Below are 25486 nucleotides of genomic sequence, written 5' to 3' on the forward strand. Positions count from 1 at the left end.
GGAAGGGGCTCAGCCATGGGGCCTGGGGAGCAGCATTTCTCAGGTGGCCAGCCAGGTGCCAGCTACCTGGCCCCCCTCCTCTTGCCCTCCTGCAAGGCTCCTGGGTCTGCAGCCCCACAGGCACCCACTGGTGCTGCTTGGCAGCTGAGCTCAGGTCTGCACCGTAAGAGCTCTGTGTAGTCCAGGGTCCGTGCAGAAGCTCCTGGGAAGGACAGGCAGGGCTCCCTGAAAGCTGGCACACCCTCAGAGAGCGGGGTGGATACTCTTGACTCCCAGGTGTTTCCTCTGGTGTCCCTGCTGCTCCCCGCACCCATAGGGGCTGGCCCCTGCCCAAGTTAGGAGGAACATCTCCAGCTGGCTGTGGACATGGAAGCCAGGGGTCAACCACCCTCTGGTGGCTGAAGAGGTCAGGCCGGGCCTGTCCTGCTCCCTGCCCTGACCCCACTTCCATGGAGACCATAACTGGCTGGCCCTGGATGGGGGTATCCCAAATGCCGCCTGAGAGATGGGAGCCATAGGAAATGGCACGGAGGGTGGGGTCTGAGGTCATCAGGGGCTCCTGACACTGACCACTCTGTGTGGGTGTCCCAGGAACAGATTCCTCGCAAAAATCCAAAACACCAGAGCCTGGGTGAGCCAGGTGCCCAAGGACATTTTCTCCTAAAGACAGTGTAGCTGCATAGCTCAGCTCAAACATCTGGGCAGGCCGTCTGGGGCTGGAAGCCTCAGGCGGTGGGCTAACAACACTTCTGTGGTCAGATATTGTTTGTTTCTGGCTCATACCAAAGGTCAAAGGTGCTACCTGACTGTGCCCAGGCTGCTGCTGTGGAGGGTTTTGAGGTGGGCTCTGGCATGTGGGGCCAGGGGTGGTCTGGCCAGAGACAAGAAAATGCTGGAGATAGGCCTGAGAGGGGCTGGGCTCAGTGCCCAGCTTCCGAGGCGGAGTCATCTCCATGGCTAGATGGCCCGAGCTCAGAGAAGACCGAGGCCTCAGGATTGGTGGGGGAGTTGTGCTGGCCGTCAGGGACAAGCTCACATGCAAGCCCTCAGGAAAAAGTGCCCCCTCCTCCCTCTGGGGCTCTCCTCCCTGGCTGCGTGGCAGCAGGTGGCAGTTTTGAGGCCCTGCAGGGTCTGATTCAGCCCCAAGAAGGTTCTCTTCCCATGGATGCTTCTCAAGGTCGGCGACCCCCAGGTGCTGAAGGGTGAAACAGAGGTCCGGTGGTTCTCCCGTGTCCTTCTCCAGCAGGGTCTCGATGAGGGCTAGGAGGGAGCGGCCTTCCTCCCCCTCTTCCTCCTCCTCGTCCTCACATCTATCATCAGGCCCCCACCTATCCAAGGATGAGCCTTGGGGGGTGGAGGCAATGCAGGACAAGCACATGGATTTATCTTGCTGTCTCGTGGCTCTGAGGAGCGATCCTGGGTGCACTGGGCCCTCCTGGTCAGTGGGATGGCCCTTCCTTGCCCTGGACCTCTTCCTGGCCGGGAGAGTGGTCAGGAGGCCTGGGAGGCTCTTCTCATACAGGATGGCTTCCCCGGTGGTGAAGGTGAACGGCAGCTCCAGGGCCCGCTTTCGCAGGTGCTCCTCCCCCTCCGCATTCCTGTGGTTAAGCAGAATCACAAGACTTACCTTTGGTTACATGGCATTTCTGGGAAAGATGACACCAGTGAGATGGGGGCCTCCTGGCCAGCAGACGGTAGTGGCCAGGTACCTGAACAGGTGAGCAAGAGGCAGGACATCATGTCTTCTGGCTTTTTCAACAAGATGAAAGGGAACAAGCCATGAAATTTAACTAGCTTCTCTGTTGCATTTTTTTTTTTTTTTTTTGAGTGTAAAATACTTGGTCAATCTATCTCGGATTATGGAATAGTTTCAGAGAAATTTGCTTATTTGTGTGACGGTATTCAAAAAATCCATGTATAACTTCTCCAAACTTCAAGTTTACTTTGAAAAGAATAAGTCATTCCACAATATAAGGTGATACATACAAGTGTTTTTTCACTGGGGAAAATAATGTTTTCCTTCCTTTCTACCCTCCCGCCCTTCCAATGGATTGCTGGGACCATCTGCCATCAGGCTGCCCTGACAGTCACGGGACACTAGACCCATGATTTAAAACTCGTTGCTGTCCAGTAGGTTCCAACTCATAATGACCCTAAAGACATAGTAGAACTGCACCATAAAGTTTCTAGGGAGAGCCTGGTGGATTTGAACTGCCAACCTTCTGGTTTGTAGCTCTTAACCATTGTGCTACCCGTGATCTAGGAGATAATATTGGAGCCGTTATTCCTTGTCCTAGAACGTGGCCCAGCTGGAGCTGGGCTCATAAGGATTCACAAGGTGGTATCAACTGGGCCCTGGGTATAAAGACAATAGCTAGGACAATCTTGGAAAACATCTTTTTAGGGACCTTTCATATAAACTAATGAAACAACACAAATAACTCACATACTTTCTGCTCTTATCTTTTTTTATTAGCCTTTAGTGAATAGTAAGATTTGCTGGACCAGCGAAGACCCTCCTGACTGTCGTTACAGAAACCTGTATCGATGATTGTTAAGAAAGAATTCAAAACGTAGGATGACAGTTTCTAGCCAATCTGCGACAAGGTGATGCTCCTGATGGTTTTGCGCATTTGTAATATAATATATGCTGATGAGTCTGTAATGTTCCTCGGACTCGGGCAGACACGGCTGCCACAGCAGGCTTGTCCGTGTTCCCACTTTTGCCCTATTCTGTAATATTCCTTAGATTCAGACAGACATGGCTCTGGCAGCATGCTTGTCCATTTACTACTTTTGCCTTTTTGAATATATGCCGAATAAAATTTTCTTTTTGCTTTACTGAACTTTGTGATGTTTTTACCCTAGAACACCCAGAAGCATGAGAACCTTGCTTGGCTGGCCTGACCCCACTTGGAATCCCCATATTTGGCTTGGAGCTCCAGAAAGGAAAACTGACTGAACTAGAACAGTGTCTTTGGCAGAAGCTGACCTGGCTGGTGTGGGCCAAGGAAGCCCTCTCACTGAATGGCCATCTGAAGAAGCTGGGTGTCTCACCTACCTGATATCAACAGAGCCATTCCAGTCTTCTTATGCTTACTGTTTGTATTATATGTATCTTTTTCCATCCAATTACTTTCAGCCTATCTATGTCTTTATATTTAAAACGTATCTCTTGTAGATGGCATATAACTGAGTCCTACTTTTTTTTTTTTAATCCATTTTAACAGTCTCTACCTTTCGAGCTCTCATGGTGCAGTGGTTAAGAGCTCGGCTGCTAACCAAAAGGTCGGCAGTTCGAATCCACCAGCCACTCCTTGGAAACCCCACGGGGCAGTTCTACTCAACCCTATAGGATTGCCGTGAGTCGGAATCAACTTGACGGCAACGGGTTTTTGGTTTACCGTTTAATTGGAGCGTCTTGTCGATTAACATTTAATGGCATTATTGCTATAGTTAGATTTAGGTCTTCTATTTTACTATTTGCTTTCTATTTGTCCAGTTTTTTGTTCCTCTCTTCTTTTCCTGCCTTAAAAAAAAATTTTTTTTTTTTTTTTAAGAAATCCATTTTCACTTATTTACTGGCTATTTAGCTACACTTTTTGCATTATACTTTTTGTGGTTGCTTTAAGAATTACGATATATACCCTTAACTTTTCACGGCTTAGTGCGTCACTTCACATATAATATATGCACCTTACAATTGTGCAGACGCTCAACCCCTATCCTATAGGCTAAAGTTATCATATATGTGACATCCACATGTTATAAATTCCACAGTCCATTGTCACTTTTGCTTTAAACAGTCACCTTGTATTTTAAAGAAAGGGAACAGAGTCTTTTTATCTTTTACATTTTAGGCACACGTTTACCATTTCCCCTCCTCTTCATTCCACAACTTGGAAGGGAAGAACATTTTGTGGTTTGACAACCTGGCTATGTAAAAACAGTAACAATAATAAAACCCTGTTTGTAGAGCATATTACAGTTTACAAATTATGTGACAGATTGACGAAAGGACATGAAAGATTAAATAGTGAAACCCTGGTCTTCTGGAAGTGAGTGGCAGGCCCTCCATGTTACCCATACGGGGCTGTTATCAGCTTGCCCCTCTGAGAAGAGCCTAAGAGGTGATTCCATTTGCCCCTAAAGGCCACAGGCACAGATTCACAACAGAGGCAGGTGACTAAGAAGTGTGGAAGGCAAGTTTAACGAAGCCGTTTCTGAGGAGAGGCCCGAAGTCAGATTTCTGCGTAGGGCAAAGGAGGATAGGAACTTCCTTCTAATATAGTTAATAGAAGATTCTAGATTCAGAATTTGATTTCTGGGGGCAAATAGAGCCTGGGAATTCTCTGTAATTAGTATTCAAGGCCTCAATACGTGCAGACATTTTGGTGCAGGCAAGGATCAAACCAAAAAACCAAACCCGTTTCGGTCGAGTTGATTCTGACTCATAGCAACCCTATAGGATAGAGCAGAACTGTCCCATAGGGTTTCTAAGGAGAGGCTGGTGGATTCAAACTGCTGACCTTTTGGTTAGTAGCCATAGCTCTTAACCACTGTACCACCAGGGCTCCACAGGCAAGGATGGGAGGATGAAAAGAAGAGTCCTCCTCGCAAGCAGAAGCAGCAAAGTTGGCTTTGGCATCCCCAGCCAAGGGGAAAAGAGATTCTGTGTGCATATGCTCCAGTAGCCGCACACCAGAGGGGAGGGTGGGCTCATTGGAAACCCAAAGCCATGGGCAGGGTCTTGTGCTGGACTCTGCTGGCTATGCCTGGAGAAGGCCGAGTGAACTGGGCTGGTTCCTGTGCATGGTGTTAATCCCTCACAACGACCCCCAGAAGGAGCACTCTCCCTAGTCTACACTCTCCCTACCCTGGAAAGAGCACTCTCTCCTATCGGGAAACTGAGGCTCATGGGATTAAGCTTCTTGTATAAGGTCCAACAGCTGGTAAACAATGGCACCAGCCTCAGAGAGTCCAAAGACACTTCTAAGATGGCAGCCTTATTGTGGGAGGAGGACAGGCCCAGCCTTACTTATGTCAGGCAGCACTTCCGACAGGGCCATTATGGGCCTCGTTTATCTCTGTTTCCATGCTTTTACTTACCTTAGGCCCCCGTTTAGTACAGGGTCCTCATGCAAGACCCTCAGGCCTTTTTTTAAATCAGGTTTAGCACTTCCATGGGAGGCAGTCATTGTTTACGTGGGGTCTCACTCACTTCTGCAGGGCCACACTTACGTTAGCACCCGCTGTCTGGCAACAATGCAGTCTGGCTGGCCACCACGGAACACCAGGCGGGCGTCGGACTGCACCCACAGCCAGCTGGCCTGCTTGGTGAGTAGCCGGAACACCGTAAGACCGCTCTCGCCTGTTCGTATCACTGCAGAGAGAGGAGGGCACGGGGGCTAGCATCAAGCTTCGGCCACCCACCTGTGCACCTGTGGAGCTTTCTGGAACCACCTCTGCAGGAGGAGGCAGGAGGATGGTGAGAAGCCCCGGAAAGTGTATAAGGATTTGCCTCTGCCCCCCAACAAACCCACGGGGTTGGGCCCTGAGGGCACTTCCTGAACTCACACTGCAAGTGTTTCTCAGCGCAGTGCATCATGTCGGCTGGGTGGATGAACTGGTAACCCGATCCCCTTCTGCAGAGCTCACTCTCCGTGTAGCCCAGGGCCACCTTGCCTCTGCGTGGAAGAGACACTGTGTATCTTTATCCTATAGCCCCCCAGTGAGATACCTAAAGGAACAATACGTCACTACCCACCCCCCCCGCCGCCTTCCCAGCTCCCAGTTCTCGCTGAAACTGGCCTTTCAGCCCTGTGCCCTGTGTGGGATCTCATCCAGGACTCATCCCTGGGCCTCCTCTGGACGCTCCAGGCCTGGAAGGGGCACCTCTCCTACAGCAGGGCTGGGGCGAGCATTGGCAATGAAGATTGTGGCAACGTCTCAGACATCTCCACCATACACGCCATTCAGAGATCTGCTTTAAGCCTGTTTCTGCCTGTGCTACCAAGCAGGGGCCCTTGCCTGGGGTCTAGAGAATCTCTGAAACTGTACACACACTTGTGCATAAGGGACAGCAAGTGGATCATCTGTAAGGAGAGCATCCGCAACTCTCATCAAAGGCTCTGCAACCCACACCATGTTAAGGACCAGTGCCTTAGAGGAAGAAATAGACATACAGGCCGTAGTATTAACGATACACTGGGTTAACCAGAAAAACCAAACGTAAAAAAAAAAAAATTTTTTTTTTTATTGCTGTCGAGTCAATTCTGACTCATAATGATCCTATAGGACAGAGTAGAACTGCCTCATAGAGTTTCCAAGGAGCGCCTGGTGGATTTGAACTGCCGACCTTTTGGTTAGCAGATGTAGCTCTTAACCACTAAGCCACCAGGGTTTCCATACATCAGATTACTTGCTCTGAAACCAATGCTTTCTAGAGTGTGTTCCAAGAAGCACTGGCATGTTATTTGGTTGTTCCAGCAAGAAAGGCTCCAAGGCCAAATAAGTTTGGGAACCATGGAGTCAAACAATTAGACTTCTTCACAGTGGTATTTCTTAGGGGTTCACTACTATCTATTACTGAGAGTCTCCCAGAGGGAGACAAGTATTTCCAGGATTTGATGTTTGGATCACACACTAACTCCAAACCCATCTTCCTACATGGAAGGTTCAGTACATCCCCCCTTTAAACACAGCATATTTTTTATTGACTTATTTCCCGGAACACATTTTAACAGAATTGGCCAATGGTTCCATTATGTAGGATCTGGGTCATAGCTAGTCTCGGAGCACAACCCTGGGTCCCTGGGAGTCATGATTTCTGAGGAGAGGGATATACCTGGAATCGCAGGCTATAGGTGTGAAATCTAATTTATGTTTTGTTTGAAAAAGAAATGTTTTGGTTTGGAGCTCCAACATGGTGAGAGGCTGGTGAGGTGTCGCAATGGCAAACAGGGTAAGCTGAGAAGACACAAGGGTGCCATCTTCTGACCTGTTGTTCTGCCCAGGGAGGCATTTAAGATGCCCATGGAAATTCAATTCCTGGAAAAAGAAGACCCCAAACATAATGAGCAGAGAAAAGAGAAGAGGACATTGAGTAGCTAAAACAGTGGACACGATTTCCTCCTACCAGAAGTCGAGCAGGCAGGAGGCACCTCCCCACTCCTTCCTCTGCAGAAGTGTGCACAGGCTAGGTGCCTTCTCATGCTACCTGCTCAGCAGGCCCAGACCATCTTTCACCATTCCTCAGCCCTCCCTCAGGACCCTGACCCACACAGATGTTCACAGAGCTAACCCAGCTGTTACGACAGTATACAATCCCAAGAATTCGTTTGCCCTGCTTGATAATTTTGAGGCTGGAGAAAAAGGTGGATATTAACATTCTGAGGTCACCAGGAACCTTCACACATCAGGGGTAATCTCCAAGTGTTACGGATTGAATTACGCAACCCCCCAAAATATGCATGGTAAATCCTAACCTCTATGCCTGTGGTTATAATCCCATTTGGGAATGGGTTGTCTTTGTTTTGTTAATGAGGCAGGATTAGTGCAGGGTGTATCTTGTGTCAATCTCTGTTGAGACAATAAAAGAGATTAAATAAGCGAGCAGAGCAGAGATGTCCAGAGATGCCAAGCCACATGAAGGTCACTCAGAAGCAGAAGCTCAAAGAGATAGGGACCTTCCTGCAATGCTGACAGAGAGCAAAAGCCTTCCCCTGGAGCTGGCACCCTGAATTCGGACTTCTAGCCTCTTAAACTCCGAGAAAATAAATATTTCTTTGTTAAAACCACCATTTGTGGTATTTCTGTTACAGCAGCACTAGATAACTAAGACATCAAGTAAATACATCCCAAGTCTTAACCAGGTAGAGGAAGCTTCAAATGACAACTCAGTGGTCAACAGGTGGGCTCTTTGAAACAGCAGTGGGCTGAAGGCCAGAAGACCCTTCCTAGGTTAGCAAAGAATCCTGTCCCAACCCCTGGGGAGTGTTCCAGTGAGCAGAGCCTTGCACCCCTTTAGGAAGCCCCTGACCCTGTAAGGATGGTGTGATTACCAGAAACCCAGAAGAGTTGTCCAGTAGGCAGCGGAATCGGCAAACAAAGCTTCTCTCCAGACAGGGAGGGTCTTCCAAGGACGGATGCTGACGGCCGTCAATGGAGGCTCCACTAAGGGGCTGGAATTTCTTTCCAGGCAGAGCTGGGAGGACAGAGAGACAAACTGAGGAGGCTCTACCAGAACAATCATTGTCACAGAGCTGAAAGGCTTTAGTTCTAGACGCAGCTGGTGGGTTGAAAGAATGTGGGTCATAAGCCCTGTGGCCAAGTGAGTTTTGGCCTCCAGCAGCAGGGTGACCTTGATGACCAGCTATTCAGGCTGGCTTTCTCATTCATCAAATGATGCTACCGGTCCTGTCTGGTAGCCTCATGGAATCGTGAGGATCAAGATAAAAATGAGCCGATACACATTAACATACGCATCATTCCATCAGCAACCCTGTTGACTCTACTGTTGAAATATACCCTGGAGCCAACCACTTCTCATCTCCTCCACCTCCACCTCTACCTCCGCTGTGCTGGTTAGTCCCTTTGTTGTCAGACGGGCAGGCACTGTGGTGGCCGAGAGCAAGGACCCTGGGCTCAGACTAGAGCCCACCTGTGTGGCCCTGGTTAAGTTGTTTAATCTCTCTATGGGTCTCAGTTTTCTCTTCTGACTTCCCGAGGTGGTTAAGAGAATTAAATACATTTACATACGTAAAGCACTTGGAGTAGTGCTGGGCACCTTATAACCTCTCTATATGCCTTGGCTGTTACTATCATTTTGTTTTCTTGCCATGACTTTGCCATAGCCTTCTAATTGGTGTCCCTCCCTCCACCCTTGCCTGCTACAGTATGTCCTCCACTCAGTAGCCAGAGTGACAGTAAAACATAGGTCAGATCATGTTACACCTTAGAATTCTCTAGGGACTTCCTACCTCAAAGTCTTTACAAAGCCCTGCAAGGCCTTCCTAATACACAGCCCCTCATTCTTCCATTAATCTCTTTTCACTCTCTCTGTACCCTTCTCAGTGGCCTCCTGGCTATGCCTTAGCTATGCCAAGTGTATTTCTGCCTCAGGACCTTTGCACCGGCCTTCCTTTCATCTGCATTGCTTTCTCCCATTCATGCAAACCACTATAAACAGCAGCATCCCCACCGCATAACTTCTTTCTCCTCACTTTTTTCTTTTCCTCACCAGGAATATTACATTGGTTTAATTTTGATCCCCCCATTAGAATTCAAGTACCATCAGAATAAGAATTTGACAATTTTGTTCACGGTTTCTCTCTAGTGCTTAGAATAGAGCTTGGCACATGCTAGGTATTCAATAAACGTCTATTAAATGAAGGACTGAACAAAGTGCAACAGAAACAATGGTTTGCACATTTCTTGTTTTCTACAGTGGGCGTCAGTTACTGCCAGTTTGGCAGGAAAAGAAAGCTTTATGCCCGAAGTGGTTTGATAATCTCACGTTCCAAGAAAAAGCACTTTTGTGGAGGATCCTGTCTCACCTTTCAGGAGTGCTGGTTCGACCTCCTCTCTTTCCCTCCCAGGAATTTGTAGGGAAGTCCTCCCAAAGGGTAATAAGGGGAAAATGGAAGTCTTGGGATTAAAAATAAAAGTGTCATCTGAGCATCACTAGGAAGTCAAAGTTGCAAAATCCAGGTCTGTCCTGTTGTGCAGCAATTCTCAGTCTGACAAGTCGGATTATCTTTACACTGGTGAGTTTCCCTGTGTCATGTGAAAATTGATTTTTCTAGACTTAAGGTCTGCAGAAGAATAAAGTGAAAGCAGGCTGTGGTAGATCAGGAAACCTCAATGTTGTAATGGGAGCAGCGATGGGAGGCCTTAATCAGGGTATGATATGATTAATTCCGTAACTGTTTTTCCTTACTCTCATTTAACTAAAGCCCCTAGCACCGGATACACCCTCTGCAAATGTTAGAACATATAATACACACACTTGGATAAAGCACCCATTGACCTGAATTTGGTTTATGGGGGATGGTCTTTAGATGCTTTCTGGCATATTACAGCACTATATTAAGGTTTTCTCTGTATTTTGAGGAATGTTGTCTTGCACATTTACAAACATGTATGCAGACTACTGCATAGTTTCTGCTATTGCAGGGATGTAAAGGTATAAAAGAAGTTAAAACATGAAATTATATACAAAACATATATATATATATATCCATTGTCAAGGACATAATTCAAACTTGCCAGTATCAGTAAGTGCACAAAATCCAGTGCCCACTGGGCCATTCACAGATACATTGTGACTGTGGTTTAAAATCCAGGCTGCACAAACCATAGAGCCTGTGTGGATAAAAATGGATAATTCCACGTTCCAATATTTTTCTATTTAGAAATACTACCGAGTTTTCTAGACTTAAGTTTTATTTCCTGAACCCCTAAATGGGGGAAACATATGATACCCTTGCTAATATGACATTTCCGATTAATACTTTATTTTGAAGTTGGAAAAAGGAACGGAAAAGTCCAAGACCATAAAAACAAAGATTAGAACAGTATGTTGTAGATTCATCACAAGGTTTGCTACCTCAGAGTGCATTACTCATACTCGTGATGCTTCCTTACGTAAAAACGGGTATAAATAAAAGCAATGGAAACACACTAAAAATTATTCCAGACGATATTATTTTTGTATTTATTTGACTCCCAAGTGCTATGAATGAAGTAAGACAATTTGGTGACTTCTTGACCTCACTGCCTTTTGAACGAGTGCCAAGAACTATTAATGAATAGCTGTTCAATTTATTAAACAAAAAACCTGTTGGGTTGACATTGACATAGTTTTCAAAGTGGTGTCAAATAGTTTAGAGTCATGTATGAAACTATGGTTGCAACAGGAAATTATTGGTTTGAAGAAGAAATGAAGTAAGTACACCAGTCGAAAAAACCAAACCCGTTGCCATTGTGTCGATTCCGATTCATAGTCACCCCATGAAGTAATAGGCACAAGAAACCACTAGGTTAGAGGCGGCAGTAGTGCAGAACCTAGCAGAGTTGAGGGAGCTGAGTTGTTGGTGTTGTGTCTTGGCCTTAAACTACCTTGGTGCTTTAGAAAGGATCCCTATCCACTCTGAGGCTTTCTTTCCAGAGCTTTGAAATAGAGGGATCGGGGTAGACGCCGACTGTGCTCCCACAGCCAAAGCTGAACTTCAGACTATCCATTCCCTCCCCCTGGTCCCTAGCCAGTCAGCATGGACAGGGCCTGGGCACAGGAAGAGTCCCCACACAGAGGCTCACACCTCAACGCAGAGGACAAGGTTTCTGCCTTCAAGGAGCTGATAATCTGATGGGAAAGAAAAGAGAAACAAACTAAAGATAACTTTCATGCAAGTAAATTTACACAGTTGGCAGCATAGCTGGTCCAGACAGGTTCCTCTTTGGGATGTCTGGGGTATGAGCAGGCTTTGGTGGAGACAGAATGAAATGGGCACAGCAGCCAGAGCTAACCTGAATTAAAGGCCGAGTCTCACAGAGCTATACCACCATACCCTATAGTTAGTCTTATAAGTTTATTTTTGTTTAATACGTTAGGCTTCCCACCACAAAAAGGCTATCATTATTAGTATGCAAACATTGACACGTGGACTCGTTTTTCTCTAGGTCAAATTTCCAGTTTTTGAGTATTTCATTCTTCTCTGACAATTCTTCACACAAAAACAGAGAAGACCCTTTTCCTCAATGCACTCTGAAGCCCTTGGAGAAGGGACCTGCTACTGGGTGTACAAAATAGTATTTACGTGGAAATAACATTGCCTTTTGCCTATGGTTTCCCACTAGCCAACAAGTAAACATGTGCCAGCACACAACTGGCCACCCGTCTTGTGTATCCAGCAAGTGCAGAGGTGTGAGTTCCCTGACAGTCAGAACACAGTTCACGGGCAGCACCCTACCTCTCGCCAGGATATTCCCTCCAGCACGAGTCTCACCACTCACAAGTTGGATCAAACTGGGCAAGCCTCAGTCTCCTCACCTGTGTATTCATTCGTTCAAGCAACGAATATTTACTGAGTGCTCACTTTGTATCAGGCACTGTTCTAGGCACTGAGGGTGCATCAGTGAACAAGACAGTCAAAAATCCATGCTTACCGATATATTCCATAAACACAGTGTTCTACACCCTAGTTTGGTGAGTAGTGTCTGGGGTTTTAAGAGTTTGTGAGCGGCCATCTAAGATACAACCATTGGTCTCAACTTCTCTGGAGCCAAAGAGAAAGAAGGAAACCAAAGACTCAAAGAAAAAACTAGTCTATAGAACCAACAGCCTACATGAACAACGACATTACCTACCTTGAGACCAAAAGAACCAGATGGTGCCCGGCTGCCACTACTGACTGTTCCAACCAGAGACTCAATAAATGGACCCAGATAGAATAGGAGAAAAATGTAGAACAAAACTCAAATTCCTAAATAAAAAAAGGCCAGGATTACTGGACCAGTAGAGACTAGATGAACCCCCAAGAGTATCGCCCTGAGATATTCTTTAAACTTGGAACTCAGACCACTCCCAGAGGTCACCTTTCATTCAAACGGCAGATTGGCCCATAAAATAAATAATATCACTCATGAGTACTGTACTCCTCAAAATAATCATCTAGATGAAACTAAATGGTTAGCATTTACCCTAGACCGAAGATAAGAAGGCTAGGAAGGACAGGGAAGCTAGATTACTGGAAAGAGAACCACCAAAAAGGAAATAATGAGAATGCTAATATTGTGAAGAACGTAACCAAAGTCACTGAACAATATACACAGGAATTGTTAAATAGGAACTGAATTTCCTGGGCAAACATTCACCAAAGACACAATCAAGAAAAAAAAAATCCATGCCTGCATTTTACTGGTAGCAAAAACAACAGAAATCCATTCCTATGCCTGTTTTCCTGTTACTAGGAGGACCAAATGAGGTCGCAGACATGAAATCCTGTACCGCCAACTCTACCAGATTCCTCAAGTGCACCGACGTGTCCTGCCCTCCTCCCTTCCCTTCATGTACCTGGAACACAGTGAGCACCCCATCAACGCTTACTCAATGGAATATACGTACATTCAAGGTGAGAAACGAAGCCTAACTCTCTAATTTCTGCCTCTTGGCCTGTAAGGTTCAGGCACTGTGGGTCAAAACACACACCCAGGGTTCATTCGGCATCTTAGCCCTTTCCCTTCCAAGCCTTGGTGACTCACGGCTGGTGTCCTCCTTGGCCTCTTTGCTGACGGGTTCTGGGTCTGGTGACCAGCGTAACTGGCTCTGGAACATGGGTCTATCCTCCTTGTGGATCAGCTCAAACACACTCTGATAGATGACATCTGACTGCAAAGACAAGGGGGTGGCATCACACTCCTGGGGCTGCCTCCTGCCTGTCAACCCCAGAGTAAGGCCCGCTCATCCCAAAGGTCCCTGAGCCAGAGCAACCCATTTGATGTCCTTCCTGGCTGACAAGGCATCCTGGTTTCACACGTCCTTGTTCCTCCTCACCACTGGAGGCTAGTGTGTGCTCTCTGTCCCTAGTCCCTCTTAAGGTCTTGCACAACCCATTTTCTCAGGCTGCTGCTGTCCCTAGACCTAGGATACATCTCCTGAGACATGCACTCCATGGAGTGAATGCCCAGGTGACAGGTCACAGGTAAATAACAGGGAGATGCTTGAGGTGGGGACACTGTAGTTAGCTACTGCAATAGCTTCCGAAAGTTAGTTTGAAGCTCACCAGAAGGAGGAGGTTGACCTTCTCTGGAAATCTATCCTCAGCTCTTTTGGATAATAAAATTAAACAGGTTTAGAAAAAAAAAAAAAAAATCTAATTTCCTGGGAGATCAAAGTTTGTTCCGTTATTTGTTAAAAGAAGTGAGAGAACACAAATGTTAATGTAATCTCTTGGGAACTGGGTCTGGCTAAGCAATTAACTTGAACAGAAACAGAATTAACATATCTGGTCTCTTACAGATTTTGCAGTACTGTACACATTAAAAAAAAAAAGAACCCGTTGCCTTCGAGTCTATTCCAACTGATAGTGACCACATACAACAGAGTAGAACTGCCCCATGGGGTTTCCAAGGAGCGCGTGGTGGATTCGAACTGCCAACCTTTTAGTTAGCAGCTGAGCTCTTAACCACTGTGCTACCAGGGCTCCTTTACACCACATTCCCTTTTTACACATAAAAGGAATGTTAAATTATTTTCAGGCAGCTTGTCTTGAGAAACCTTAGTGTATTCCTTATAAATCAAACAGGTTTAATTAAAATACAATGATTCTTTATCTCTATGCCTGTGGTTAATAACTCATGAAGCTATGTTCTATATAGGTATGGTCTGGGATTCTTCTGGACCTTGTGGGAGGAATTAAATGCAGTTGAAAATTCTCTGTGAGAATAGAAAATTCTGCTGGACCAAATTCCATTCCAAGTAAATTATATTCTTCTTCACCGTTTCTGCATTTAACCCTCCCCCGCCCCGTACCTCCTCCACCAACACATACTATGATTTTTAAGGAGACTGTTGTATATATTCACTTTCTTCCACTAAACTCAGGGAAAATGAACTTCAGAAGCATCGCTACTCCAGTTCTTAGGACGGTGATAACCATTTACAGGGGTCTGGTGTCTAATCTGGAGCCCTGGTGGTGCAGTGGTTAAGACCTCAGCTACTAACCAAAAGGTTGGCAGTTCGAATCCACCAGCCATTCCTTGGAAACCCTATGGTGCAGTTCTACTCTGTCCTAGAGGGTCCCTACGAGTTGGAATCAACTTGATAGCAATGAGTTTGGTTTGGTTTCTAGTTTGTCTAATCTATGAAAGGACAAAGATATTGGAGGTCCCAGCAAAGGGATCTCTAGGCTGAAAGCCAGCAAAGGGAGGTGATCGGAAAGTGGGATGAATACCCTCAAATCACAGGAAGAGCCTGAGGGGAAATAATGGATCAGGAAGGGTTAATAGGGACATCACATGGCACAGGGGCTGAGATAAGGGAGGTGGGCTACAGAGGGACCACCCTGGAAAAACAGAAAAGATCATGTGAAAGAACACAGCAGGTCAAACTGGCCTAATTTCCCTGCCCCTAACTATTCAAGCTGTGAAAATATGGCCAGGCCCAGCTTACTGTCCTGGGAGGGCTGTGGGCAGACGCACAGGCCATGCTGAAGGCTGCGTCCTTCCCGACCCCACCTGCTCCTCCGTGTCCCTTTCCGCCTTCTCCTCTCCCCTGAGGCCCTGATTTCTCTCCCTTCTGTCCCTCTTCCTGTCCTTCCTCCTAGATCTCTGTTTGATGTTCCTGGGAACTCTACAGTAGAAGGACATCTTAGTCGGGGAGTCCCTGTGCTCCTGACTTCTGTCACCCTGCTCTATGCTTCCCTGAGTTTTTCCCTGAGTTGAAGGGCTTTAAATGTTAATTTATTTTCTTTTGGAAACTCTTTTCAGTAGGGGCCTCTGTCCCCAGCAAGCCCCATCCTCCATCAAGTTCCTCCTCTGCCATCAAGAAACTGGACAGCAGGTGGTGTACGCGAAGGTTCTAGTGAACCTCCAGCCTCAGGTCTGTCTTTGACAAATAAAACCCTGTCTCGGTTTCCAGCCCAAAACCAGATCCAGCAGAAAGGTACTGACCTATTTGTTTTCTAAGCAAGGGTGAAAGGACTGTAAAAATCCTCAACCTACATCTTCTCATCACAGGTTAGAGGGCAAAAGTCATAGTACAAGTGTTGGGCAGGTTCCACATTGAGTAGGGGTGGGGGAGAGTGGGGCAGTGGGGAAGAGACACAGATGGAGGGACGCTCTCTTTTTATTACCTTGATTTCAGAAAGCCCTCTGTTGCTACATTTTATAAGTCCTTTCCAATGCATGGAGCTCTAGTGTGGAGTGGCTAAGCGCTTGTCTGTTAACCAAAAAGTTGGCAGTTCGAGCCCACCAGCCACTCCATGGGGAAAGATGTGGCAGTCTGCTTCCATAAAGATTAACCAAAAAAAAAGAAACCCAAACCCGTTGCTGTTGAGTTGATTCCGACTCATAGCAACCCTAGAGGACAGAGTAGAACTGCCCCATAGGGCTTCCAAGAAGTGCCTGGTGGATTAGAACTACTGACCTTTTGGTTAGCAGCCTTAGCTCTTAACCACTACGCCACCAGGGTTTGCTTCATAAAGATTACACCCTTGGAAACCCTGTAGGGCAGTTCTACAGGGTCGCTGTGAGTCAGGATCGATGTGACAGCAACGGGTTTGTTTTGTTTGTATTTTTTCCACTGGCGGCACTCTTGGTATGTAACGTACTTGCATATGCACTGCTGCTATCCAATCCACATGACAGTGGTGTGAGGTACTGTCTTAGTCATTCAGTGCTGCTATAACAGAAATACCACAAGCGCATGGCTTCAACAAAGAGAAATTTATTCTCTCACAGGCTAGTAGGCTAAAAGTCCAAATTCAGAGCGTCAGCTCCAGGGCAAGGCTTTCCATCTCTGTCAGCTCTGGGGGAAGGTCCTTGACATCAATCTTTCCCTGATCCAGGAGTTTTCCAGTGCAGGGACCCCAGGTTCAAAGGAAGCGCTATTCTCCTAGCTCTGTTTCTTGGTGGTATGAGGTTCTCCTGTCTCCTTGCTTGCTTTTCTCTTTTATGTCTCAGAAGAGATTGGCTTAAGACACAACCTCACCTTGTGGATTGAGCCCTGCCCCATTAACATAACTGCTGCTGACCCCACCTCATTAACATCACAGAAACAGGATTTACAACACACAGGAAAATCACATCAGATGACAAAATGGTGGACAATCACACAATACTGGGAATCATGGCCTAGCCAATTTGACAGATATTTTTGGCGGACAAAATTCAACCCATGACAGGTAGAGAATATCTTCCCTCAGTGGCAGTCATGAAAATGCCTCTCTCAGCTCTCCGACTGCAGAGAGCTTACCAGCGACCGTCCCAGCTGGTACGCTCAGATACCCATCACAGCAGCGACACTAAGTTAGGCCTGTTCCTGGGAGAGAAAGGACTTCTCTGATGGGCAACTTTGGCTCAAGGTCTCCTCTTTGGCCTTGTCAGTCTTCCCTGGAGATGGTCTGCAAGCCAAGACTTTTCCACTTAACTTTCCTTCTGTCCCTCTCTCCTTCAAAAGGGGCAGATCAGAGCTTCTCTGGACATGGATTTCCCACCCTGGTGAAGACCCCAGGAAATCTGGGCAAACTCACTGCTGGAGTGGCTCTTAGAAATCCGGAAAAAGCCAGTGCTCAGAGAGGTGGAAATGCCTGAGTTGTCCTGGCAGATGACAGAGAGAAGAATAAAGAGGCTGAGGGAGAGAAGTGGGCTTGCTGGAATTTCATGAAGCCAAAAGGCCCACCAGAGATTATGTTCCATAGGAGGGCCCACAAGGCACGCCACCCACCAAGTGCACTGGTGAAGAGGTGGATGCCAGCATTGCCAAAAAGTTTGGTGGTGGGTGGCTGGCAAGAGAAGTCACAGAGTTGGGATCATTTATATCCATGGGGATGGTGGTCCTGTTGTCTCCATTTAATTCACCAGTCTGGTCCCTACAGAAACTGTAGACTGCTCATGCTTAACCAAGTTGTGGGCCTGATTGCAGCTCTGAGCAGTACATGGTACCACTGCTGGAATAGGCTAATGGTACCAGGTACATGATACGTGGAAAATGATTTGAAATACATTTTTTTCACTATGAGTAGAAAAGAGGATCAGAAACAGCTTGCATTCATGTGAGAGGGACAACAACAGATATTACAGTTTAGCCTCATGGCCATAGGTTCTCTCTTCCATCATAATATGGTGTGAAGAGATCTGGACCAGCTGGACATCCCACCAACCACAACACTGATGTGTTACAGCGATGCCATCGTGCTGATTAGCAGGGCACACAACAGCTGGCCAGCACAGTTAGGCCTTGTGAGACATACGCGTTCCAGGTGACGGGAAAGAAATCCCATGAAAATTCAGAGATTTGAATTTTGGGGTCCAGTAGCCAGAGGCATGCTGGAGTATTCTCTCCAAAGTGAAAGACACATCACTGCATCTTGCATCCCATACCACAAAGAAGAAAGCACAACACCTGGTGAGCCTTTTTTGGGGTTCTGAAGGCAACACATTCTACTCCTGGAAATACTGCTCCAACCCATAACCCAGGTGACACAAAGGCTTCCAGCTCTGAGGGATGCTTGGAGAAGAAACTGTCTCTAGGCTCGGTCTAGATACAAGTAGCCCTGTCACTTGGACTGTATGACCCATTAGTCTCTGTGGTGATGGAGGTGTCAGAACACATCCATGAGATCATGTGTTCAGAACTGCCCGTTAGGAGCTGAGTTCTGTCAGATCTGCTACGTCATAAAGTCAGATGTCCTTAGTAGCACTTCCTTAGACAACGGAAATGGTATACCCAGTATCAAGGGACCATAAAGCACTAGCAAGGTGCGTGAACAGGTAGCCCAACTCTCATGTCACCTATCATCATTGTACCAGTGCCCCTCCCTCAGATCACACCTGTGGCTCCATGCAGGTCCTGTATGACCACCTGAAGGCAAAGGAAGAAGTCTGAATTTGGTTTACAGATGGGTCAGCTCATTTGACAATAGATAGTGGTTGGCCGACAGCCACACTCAGGGGCTGAAAACAGTGGTGGGGGGATAATTTCCCTAATGGGAAAAGGTGCAAATGGTGGACCTGAGCATATACTTTGAAAGGAGAAGTGACCTGAGGAGCATATGTATATAGATTCCTGGGAAGGGGCCAATGCTCTGTCCGTCTGGTCAAGGACATGGAAGGAAAAGGACTAGAAGATAGGAGATAAGCAAGTCTGGAATGTGGATGGACATATGGGAGTGGGCATGATGCGTGAAAGTTTTTGCATTGCATATCAGTGCCCATCAGAAAGCATCCACCATAGAAGAGGCAATGAGCAATCAGCCAAGTAGGTAAAATGGCTGGAGGACTTGACATTAGCCAGCCTTCATCACTGGCTCCCAGGAACCGGCACAAAGGGAAATAAATGGAGGCTAGGCATAGGTCCAATGGCATGGACTCCCACGTGCAAGGCAGATTCAGCTACCTGTGAGTGTCCAACCAGTAAGCAAGAGAGACCAACACCAACCCTCCAATATGGCACTATTCCTCAAGGAGCCCAACTGGCACTTGGAGGCAAGTTGACTACATTCAGCTCTTTCCATGGAAGAACCTGGTTCATCCTCACAGTGATAGGTATATATTCCAGGTATGGGCTTGCCCTACCTGCTCATAGAGTCTTAGCCAGCATCACTATCCTGAGGCTAATCCACAGGCATTGAATCCCACAAGCTTAACCTCTGATGAGGGGATTCACTTCATAGCGAAGGAATGTAGCATAATCATCACACTCAATAGTAGTATCAGGTACTGCAGCATCCAAAAATAGCTGGCTTCATAGAGTGCTGGAATGGCCTTCTAAGGGTACAGTTGAAGGCAACAAATTGAAAAGTGAGAGTCCATCTTTTAGGGTTAAATACATATATTAAATCAGAAACCTCTATACAGCACTGTGTCCCCAATAAGAAGCATACATACATGGGGTGGAAACTTAACCATCATCCTCAGCGACCCACTGAGGGATTTGATTCTTTCTGTATCCGTGACTCTGGGCAGCTCAGGGTTCAAGGTCCTGGTCTTACCCTGTTACCCTAACCATAACACTAAGTCTAGTTGTAACCCTAATTCTTCCCCTAACCTAATCCTAGACCTAACCATAACCCTAACCTTAATCTTAGATTAAACCTAATCCTAAAGCCAGTGCACTATTGCTAGGGCACAGCAAGGGTCCCATCAAACTATATATTACAGCTGCCACCAGGGCTCTTTGAACCAGAAGGTGAGAAGAGGGTCATTGTCTCAGAAGGGGTAATTAGCCCTGATCTGCGGAGGTAGGACTTCTTTTACACCATAGGGACAGGGAGGCAAGTGTAGAATCCAGTGATTTACTTGGGTGCCTCTGGGCACTCCCCTTCCCCATTGTAGCTGTGAAGGGACGTGTACAAGCCCAGCCTAAACGGTTTGACTGCTAATAGCTCAGACCCTCAGGAATGAAGGTTTGGGTCACACCCCCCCAGTAAGCCACCAAGATGTTCCAAGGTGATGGCCAAGGGTGAACGGAATTTAGAACAGACAGTGGAGGAAGGACAGGATGAGAACTAGTTGCTCCCTGAGATCAATTTCCATCATGGGAGCTGTAGTCAGTCCCACTAACCTCTCTCTTTTGAGTTTCCCCTCAGGAAGAGAGGCTAATGGGAACCAAGGAGGAGCTGCCTCCCAATCCCCTGTGGAGAAGTGGATGTGCACAGAACAAGGGGTGAGTGTGACAACCATAGAAATGGGCTCGCAGACTCCTGACTGAGGGACATGTAATTGACTGTTGGCCCCAATTGCTGCCCCTCTTGGGTCCACCACCAGGATTGCACCAGGGTCACAATTCCTACAGGCAGGTTCCAGCCAGTGACTGAACATGGACCTGGACTAACACACCCTCCAACGGGTGAGGAAACCAAAGCTTGGAAAGGGTTCATTTCAAATACCTGCAGTGTGTACATGAAGAACTGAGATGCAGACCCAGGTCTTCTGACTTCCGTTATAACTCCACAGAAAAAACCGCGTATGCGGCCCTGCCTCAGCCCCAGACCCACCCAAACCCCTGAAAAATAAAGCCACTCGCCTGGTGAAATCCCAGGTAGTCCTGGACTGTGGGAGAGACGTAGAAAACATAGCCATCTTCTGTAACAGCCATGAGAAAGCCATTGAGGGCCTGGGGAGAGGCAGAGAGGAGAGTGCATTCAGGTTTATTCATTTTTGTTTTAAGTTTTCAGGTATGTGGAGCTCCTGAGGGCCCTGGTCCAGGGTGGGAGGTGTTTTCTGCTGAGCCTCCTTTCTGTGTGGAGCGTCACTCACATCCTCTGAGTTGTCACTTCCTAAAGCAGGACCTAGGATCTGTGACTGGTCTGGTTTCTCAGAAAAGTTCAGCTTAAATAGCGCTCACTCACACCAACTAAAAGGCGAGTGTGTGTGCGTGTGGATGTGTGTGCATGCGTGTGTGTGCTTGTGCGCACAGCAGCAAATGGGAGTCAAACTCCTATTCCCTTCAACTTCAGTCTACTGAGGACACGTTGAACAAAAGTTAAACAAATAAATACATACATAAAGCAGCTCATCCATGAAGAAGATCAGATATTATCCTAAGGAAGGTTTGGGGATTCTGTTTTGTCTTGCTCTCTGTATCTCAGCCCCTTGGCTGACCCAAGCCGCTGCAGAGCAGAAGCCCCTCATGCGTGAGGAGGGGGACAGGAGCAGATCAATGTTCTCCACTGGCTACAGCCCCACATCAGATCCACCTGGGCTGGGTGGCTAAAAAACAACGCTCACTCACCACCGTATTAGAAGCTCCAGAGGCAGCACTGGGAGGGTAAGTTTTTAACCATTTCCCCAGGAGACCAGAGGAGGTTTCCAGCCTTAGGACAAAAGTATTTTGGTGTGTTTTAATGTTAAACCTTCAGTGAAAAACATTTCTCTCTGCTCATTCCAGGGAAACGTGTACCCATGGTTGGAAGCCACTATCTGACACCGCCCTGTCTCTCTCTTCCTCCTGCAGTTCCAAATAAAAATCAAACTCGTGCTCATTGGGAAAAATCCATCTATTCAGTCAGTATTGAACACACGCTTCCCAATTCTGAGCCTGAGGCATACGACACATAAACCATAGGCTTCAGCCTCCAGGAGAAGAGGCTTAGTAGGGAGCGCGTGAAGACGCGACACAACGCAGTGATGGGTGGCCTCCTGAGCGGGTGGCTAGGGCAGTCAGGCCACAGAGGTCAGAGAGGGAAGTGGGCATGAGGGCTGCTGGGTGGTTCTGCTTGGAAGGTTATGGACTGAGTGTGTCCCCCCGCAAAACATGTGTTGAAGATCCTGGTCCCCATACCTGTGGTTATGATCCCATTTGGGAATGGGTTTTCTTTGTTATGTTAATGAGACAGGATTAGTGTAGGATGTGTCTTGAGTCAATCTCTTTTGAGATATAAAAGGAGCAGATTAGGTAAGCAGAGATGGGGAAAAGAGATGCCAAGTCCCAAGAAGATCATCCAGGAGCAGAAGCTCAAACAGACAAGGACCTTCTTCCGGAGGCGACAGAGAGAGAAAGCCTTCCTCTAAAGCTGGCACCCTGAATTTGGACTTTCGGCCTCCTAAACTGTGAGAAAACACATGGCTGTTAAAACTACCCACTTGTGGTATTTCTGTTACAGGGGTGGAGGGTGGGGTGCAGGGTGTGTGTGCCACGTTGAAGATGATGAGTGACTTCCATGTACTGAGCGTGGAAAAAGGCATGAAAGGACAAACACCAAAACGTACAGGAGTTCTTTCTGGTGGTATGGTTTTTGCCTATTTTCATATTATACCTTTTCGACTATGAACAAGTTTATTTTAGAAAATGAAGGCCATATTGAGAATATGCCTGGGGATCATGAGGAGATGTGCAGGGAGGAGCAGTAAGAGTGTGTGGTGGGTGGAATTATACAGGATTTCAAAATAGCCCATCTCCAAGTAGCTCCTTTTACCTTCCATCTGGTCCCCCCATGGTGGGGACTCTAAGAGCACCTGGTGCTTCAGGAAAACATGACCCAGTAGAAAGAAAGAGTCTCCCTGACATTTGTGTTTCAAAGGCCAAGTCCTCAGGAAGAAGGAAAGAAATTCATAAGCCTAGAGAAGACAACAGCCAGGACACTGCTGGATGACATGACAGCAGCATAGCTTCCTTCCTGTGAGACTTAAAAAGGGTTTCCAGGCTCTGGAGGAGAGAATCAAAAGAGAAGTGAGGAAAGCTGCCATGTTTCAGTGGTCCCTGAGAAAGTTGGGGAGGGTGGAAAGTGGGAGCAGAAACCTCACATAGGTTTGGGGGAGCCCCCACACTGAGAGTCTGAGTCTCTGGGAGGCTTTGGAGAAACTATGTTTATGTTTCAGCACAGTTAGGGGTTCCTGAGAGAATCTTACTGAAACTTGAAACCTTAGAAGTTCATTCACAATGGTAGAGGTTAGATTGTAGGAACTACAGAGGGATTGATCTAACTCCAGAGACTTGTTCACATTTGAGGGCCAGGGTCTGAGACCCAGGAGACATGGAGACATCCCTGGGTTGTAAAGCTTGAGACGATGGTCCTTTCTGTTTTCTGGAAAGATTTATTTACATTCCAAATGGTCAGAGCAAGAACTCAGAATCCTTTAAGGAGGGGAGAGGAACAACGTGTATATAAATGCCAAAATTTATATTTTTTTGATTCTTGCCTAACTATAGGTCCAAATGAGTAAGATAACCTCCACTTTCATCACATTGCCCACCCGTTGCTTGTCAACTCATAGTGACCCTACAGGACAGAGTAGAACTGCCCCACAGGGTTTCCAAGGAGCAGCTGGTGCATTCGAACTGCTGACCTTTTGGTTAACAGCTGAGCTCTTAACCACTGCGCCACCAGGGCTCCATCACATTGCCCAAGGGTTAGGAACTGAAGCACAGGGGAACCACACCATTTTTGTTTGTTTGTAATAAATAACAACCTGCTCTGCTCCAGAAACCCTGTGTGTGCATTCGGGATAATATTAATAAATGCAGCTATTAAAAACTTAACAGTTCCCTCCTGGGGTAAAACCCAAGGAGGTGGGAAGGCCTAAGAAGCGACTGCCTGGTAGTCTAGAGAGAAGGTGCCTGTGACACTCACAGCAGTTCCCTAGCCCAGAGCGGGCAGGAGAGCTTGGATTATTCTGTGGTAAAAAATATATATATATATATTTTTCTAACCTGAGAGGAGCTGGGCCTGGAAGACACAAGTAACAAAGGAAGTCAGGAGGGGCAGTACAGACTCACACCAAGAGAACAGGAGTGTCAGAGATTGAATTATGTCTCTCCAAAAATGTGTGTATCAATTTGGCTGAGCTTTGATTCCCAGTTTTGTGTGATTTTCCTGTATGTTGTAAATCCTGCCTCTATGATGTTAATGAGGCAAGACGGACAGCAGTTGTGTTAGTGAAGCAGGACTCAACCTACAGGATTGGATTGTGTCCTGAGGCAATCTCTTGAGATATAAAAGAGAGAAGCAAGCAGAGAGACAAGGGGACCTCATACCACCAAGAAAGCAGTGCCAGGAGCAGGGTGCATCCTTCGGACCCCGGGTCCCTGCACGGAGAAGAAGCTCCTAGTCTGGGGGAAGACTGATGAGAAGACCTGCAGAGAGAGAAGGCCTTCCCCTGGAACTGACACCCTGAATTTGGACTTTTAGCCCACTTTACTGAGGAGAAATAAATTTCTCTTCGTTAGAGCCAACCACTTGTGGTATTTCTGTTATAGCAGCGCTAGACGACTAAGACAAGGAGGGAACACGAGTCTCTCAGAAGTCGCCAGCACGGACAACCCCGATCAGATGCCTTCCAGCTCCCAAACCTTGGTGCCTTCCAAGTCCCCATGAGTTTAGATGCAATTTCAAGAGCAAGAGTGGGACTTCTGAGCTGGAAGAGGTTATGCTTCCCAACTGGAAAGACATCCATTGCCAAACAAACAAACAAACTCGTTGTTGCCGAGCCAATTGTGACTCCTAACGACCCTATAGGACAGAGCAGAACTGCCCCACAGGGTTTCCAAGGATTTGCCGGTGGATCTGAACTGCCAGCCTTTTAATCAGCAGCCAAATGCATAACTACTGTGTCACCAGGGCTCGGTAGGAAGAATAAAAAAAACAAAAACCCCGTTACTGTTTAGTCAATTCCAACTCATAGCGACCCTATAGGACAGAGTAGAACTGTGCCATATGGTTTCCAAGGAGAGCCTGGTGGATTCGAACTGCTGACCTTTTTTGGTTAGCGGCCATAGCTCTTAACCACTAAGCCACAAGAGTTTCCATAGGAAGAATTAAAAAAAAAAAAAAATACAGGCTTTTAAAATATTGATGAAGTTATAGGAAAATTCAAAAAGTTATGGTTCTTGCACACCTCAGTGGCCTGAGATGGTCACATTCTCCTTCTCTCCCTCCTCCTCATCATAACAACAAGAGCAGCAATAATAATAATGCTGAAGAACGTTATACCCTCTTATTGAAACCCTGATGGCATAGTGGTTAAGCGCTACAGCTGCTAACCAAAAGGTTGGCAGTTCGAATCCACCAAGCGATTCTTGGACACTGTACGGGGCTGTACTATTCTGCCCTATAGGGTCGCTATGAGTTGGAATCTACTCGATGGCAACGGGTTCTTCCCTATTATAGTTTTACTATATAATTATCATATCAATCATTTTAATGATTCCTTTGGCTACACCCTCAAATTCTATGCTCCTCTCAATTTGTTGTGCTCATCTGAGTAAATTACAAACGTGGTTGAGTCCAACCTTCTGCCTACTCTGTGTTGCATTCCCTCAGCCGAA

The 25486-nt window shown here is 46.8% G+C and overlaps 1 protein-coding gene across 1 annotated transcript in view; it reads right to left on the reverse strand.

Annotated features, from left to right (window-relative positions):
* Nucleotides 1-243: 243 nt before the first annotated feature.
* Nucleotides 244-25486, reverse strand: part of LOC126068476 (aryl hydrocarbon receptor-like) — a 48851-nt gene continuing 23608 nt past the window's right edge. Inside the window, exons 4-12 of the mRNA XM_049871032.1 lie at nucleotides 20747-20836; nucleotides 13264-13390; nucleotides 8064-8206; nucleotides 6848-7050; nucleotides 5578-5687; nucleotides 5242-5383; nucleotides 803-1598; nucleotides 441-574; nucleotides 244-358 (exon numbers count right to left, since the gene is read on the reverse strand). Coding sequence (XP_049726989.1) covers nucleotides 244-358; nucleotides 441-574; nucleotides 803-1598; nucleotides 5242-5383; nucleotides 5578-5687; nucleotides 6848-7050; nucleotides 8064-8206; nucleotides 13264-13390; nucleotides 20747-20836 — 1860 coding nt within the window. The remainder of the gene's footprint in view (nucleotides 359-440; nucleotides 575-802; nucleotides 1599-5241; nucleotides 5384-5577; nucleotides 5688-6847; nucleotides 7051-8063; nucleotides 8207-13263; nucleotides 13391-20746; nucleotides 20837-25486) is intronic.

This window comes from Elephas maximus, chromosome 2 (assembly GCF_024166365.1).
Source record: "Elephas maximus indicus isolate mEleMax1 chromosome 2, mEleMax1 primary haplotype, whole genome shotgun sequence".
Taxonomy (NCBI): Eukaryota; Metazoa; Chordata; class Mammalia; order Proboscidea; family Elephantidae; genus Elephas; species Elephas maximus.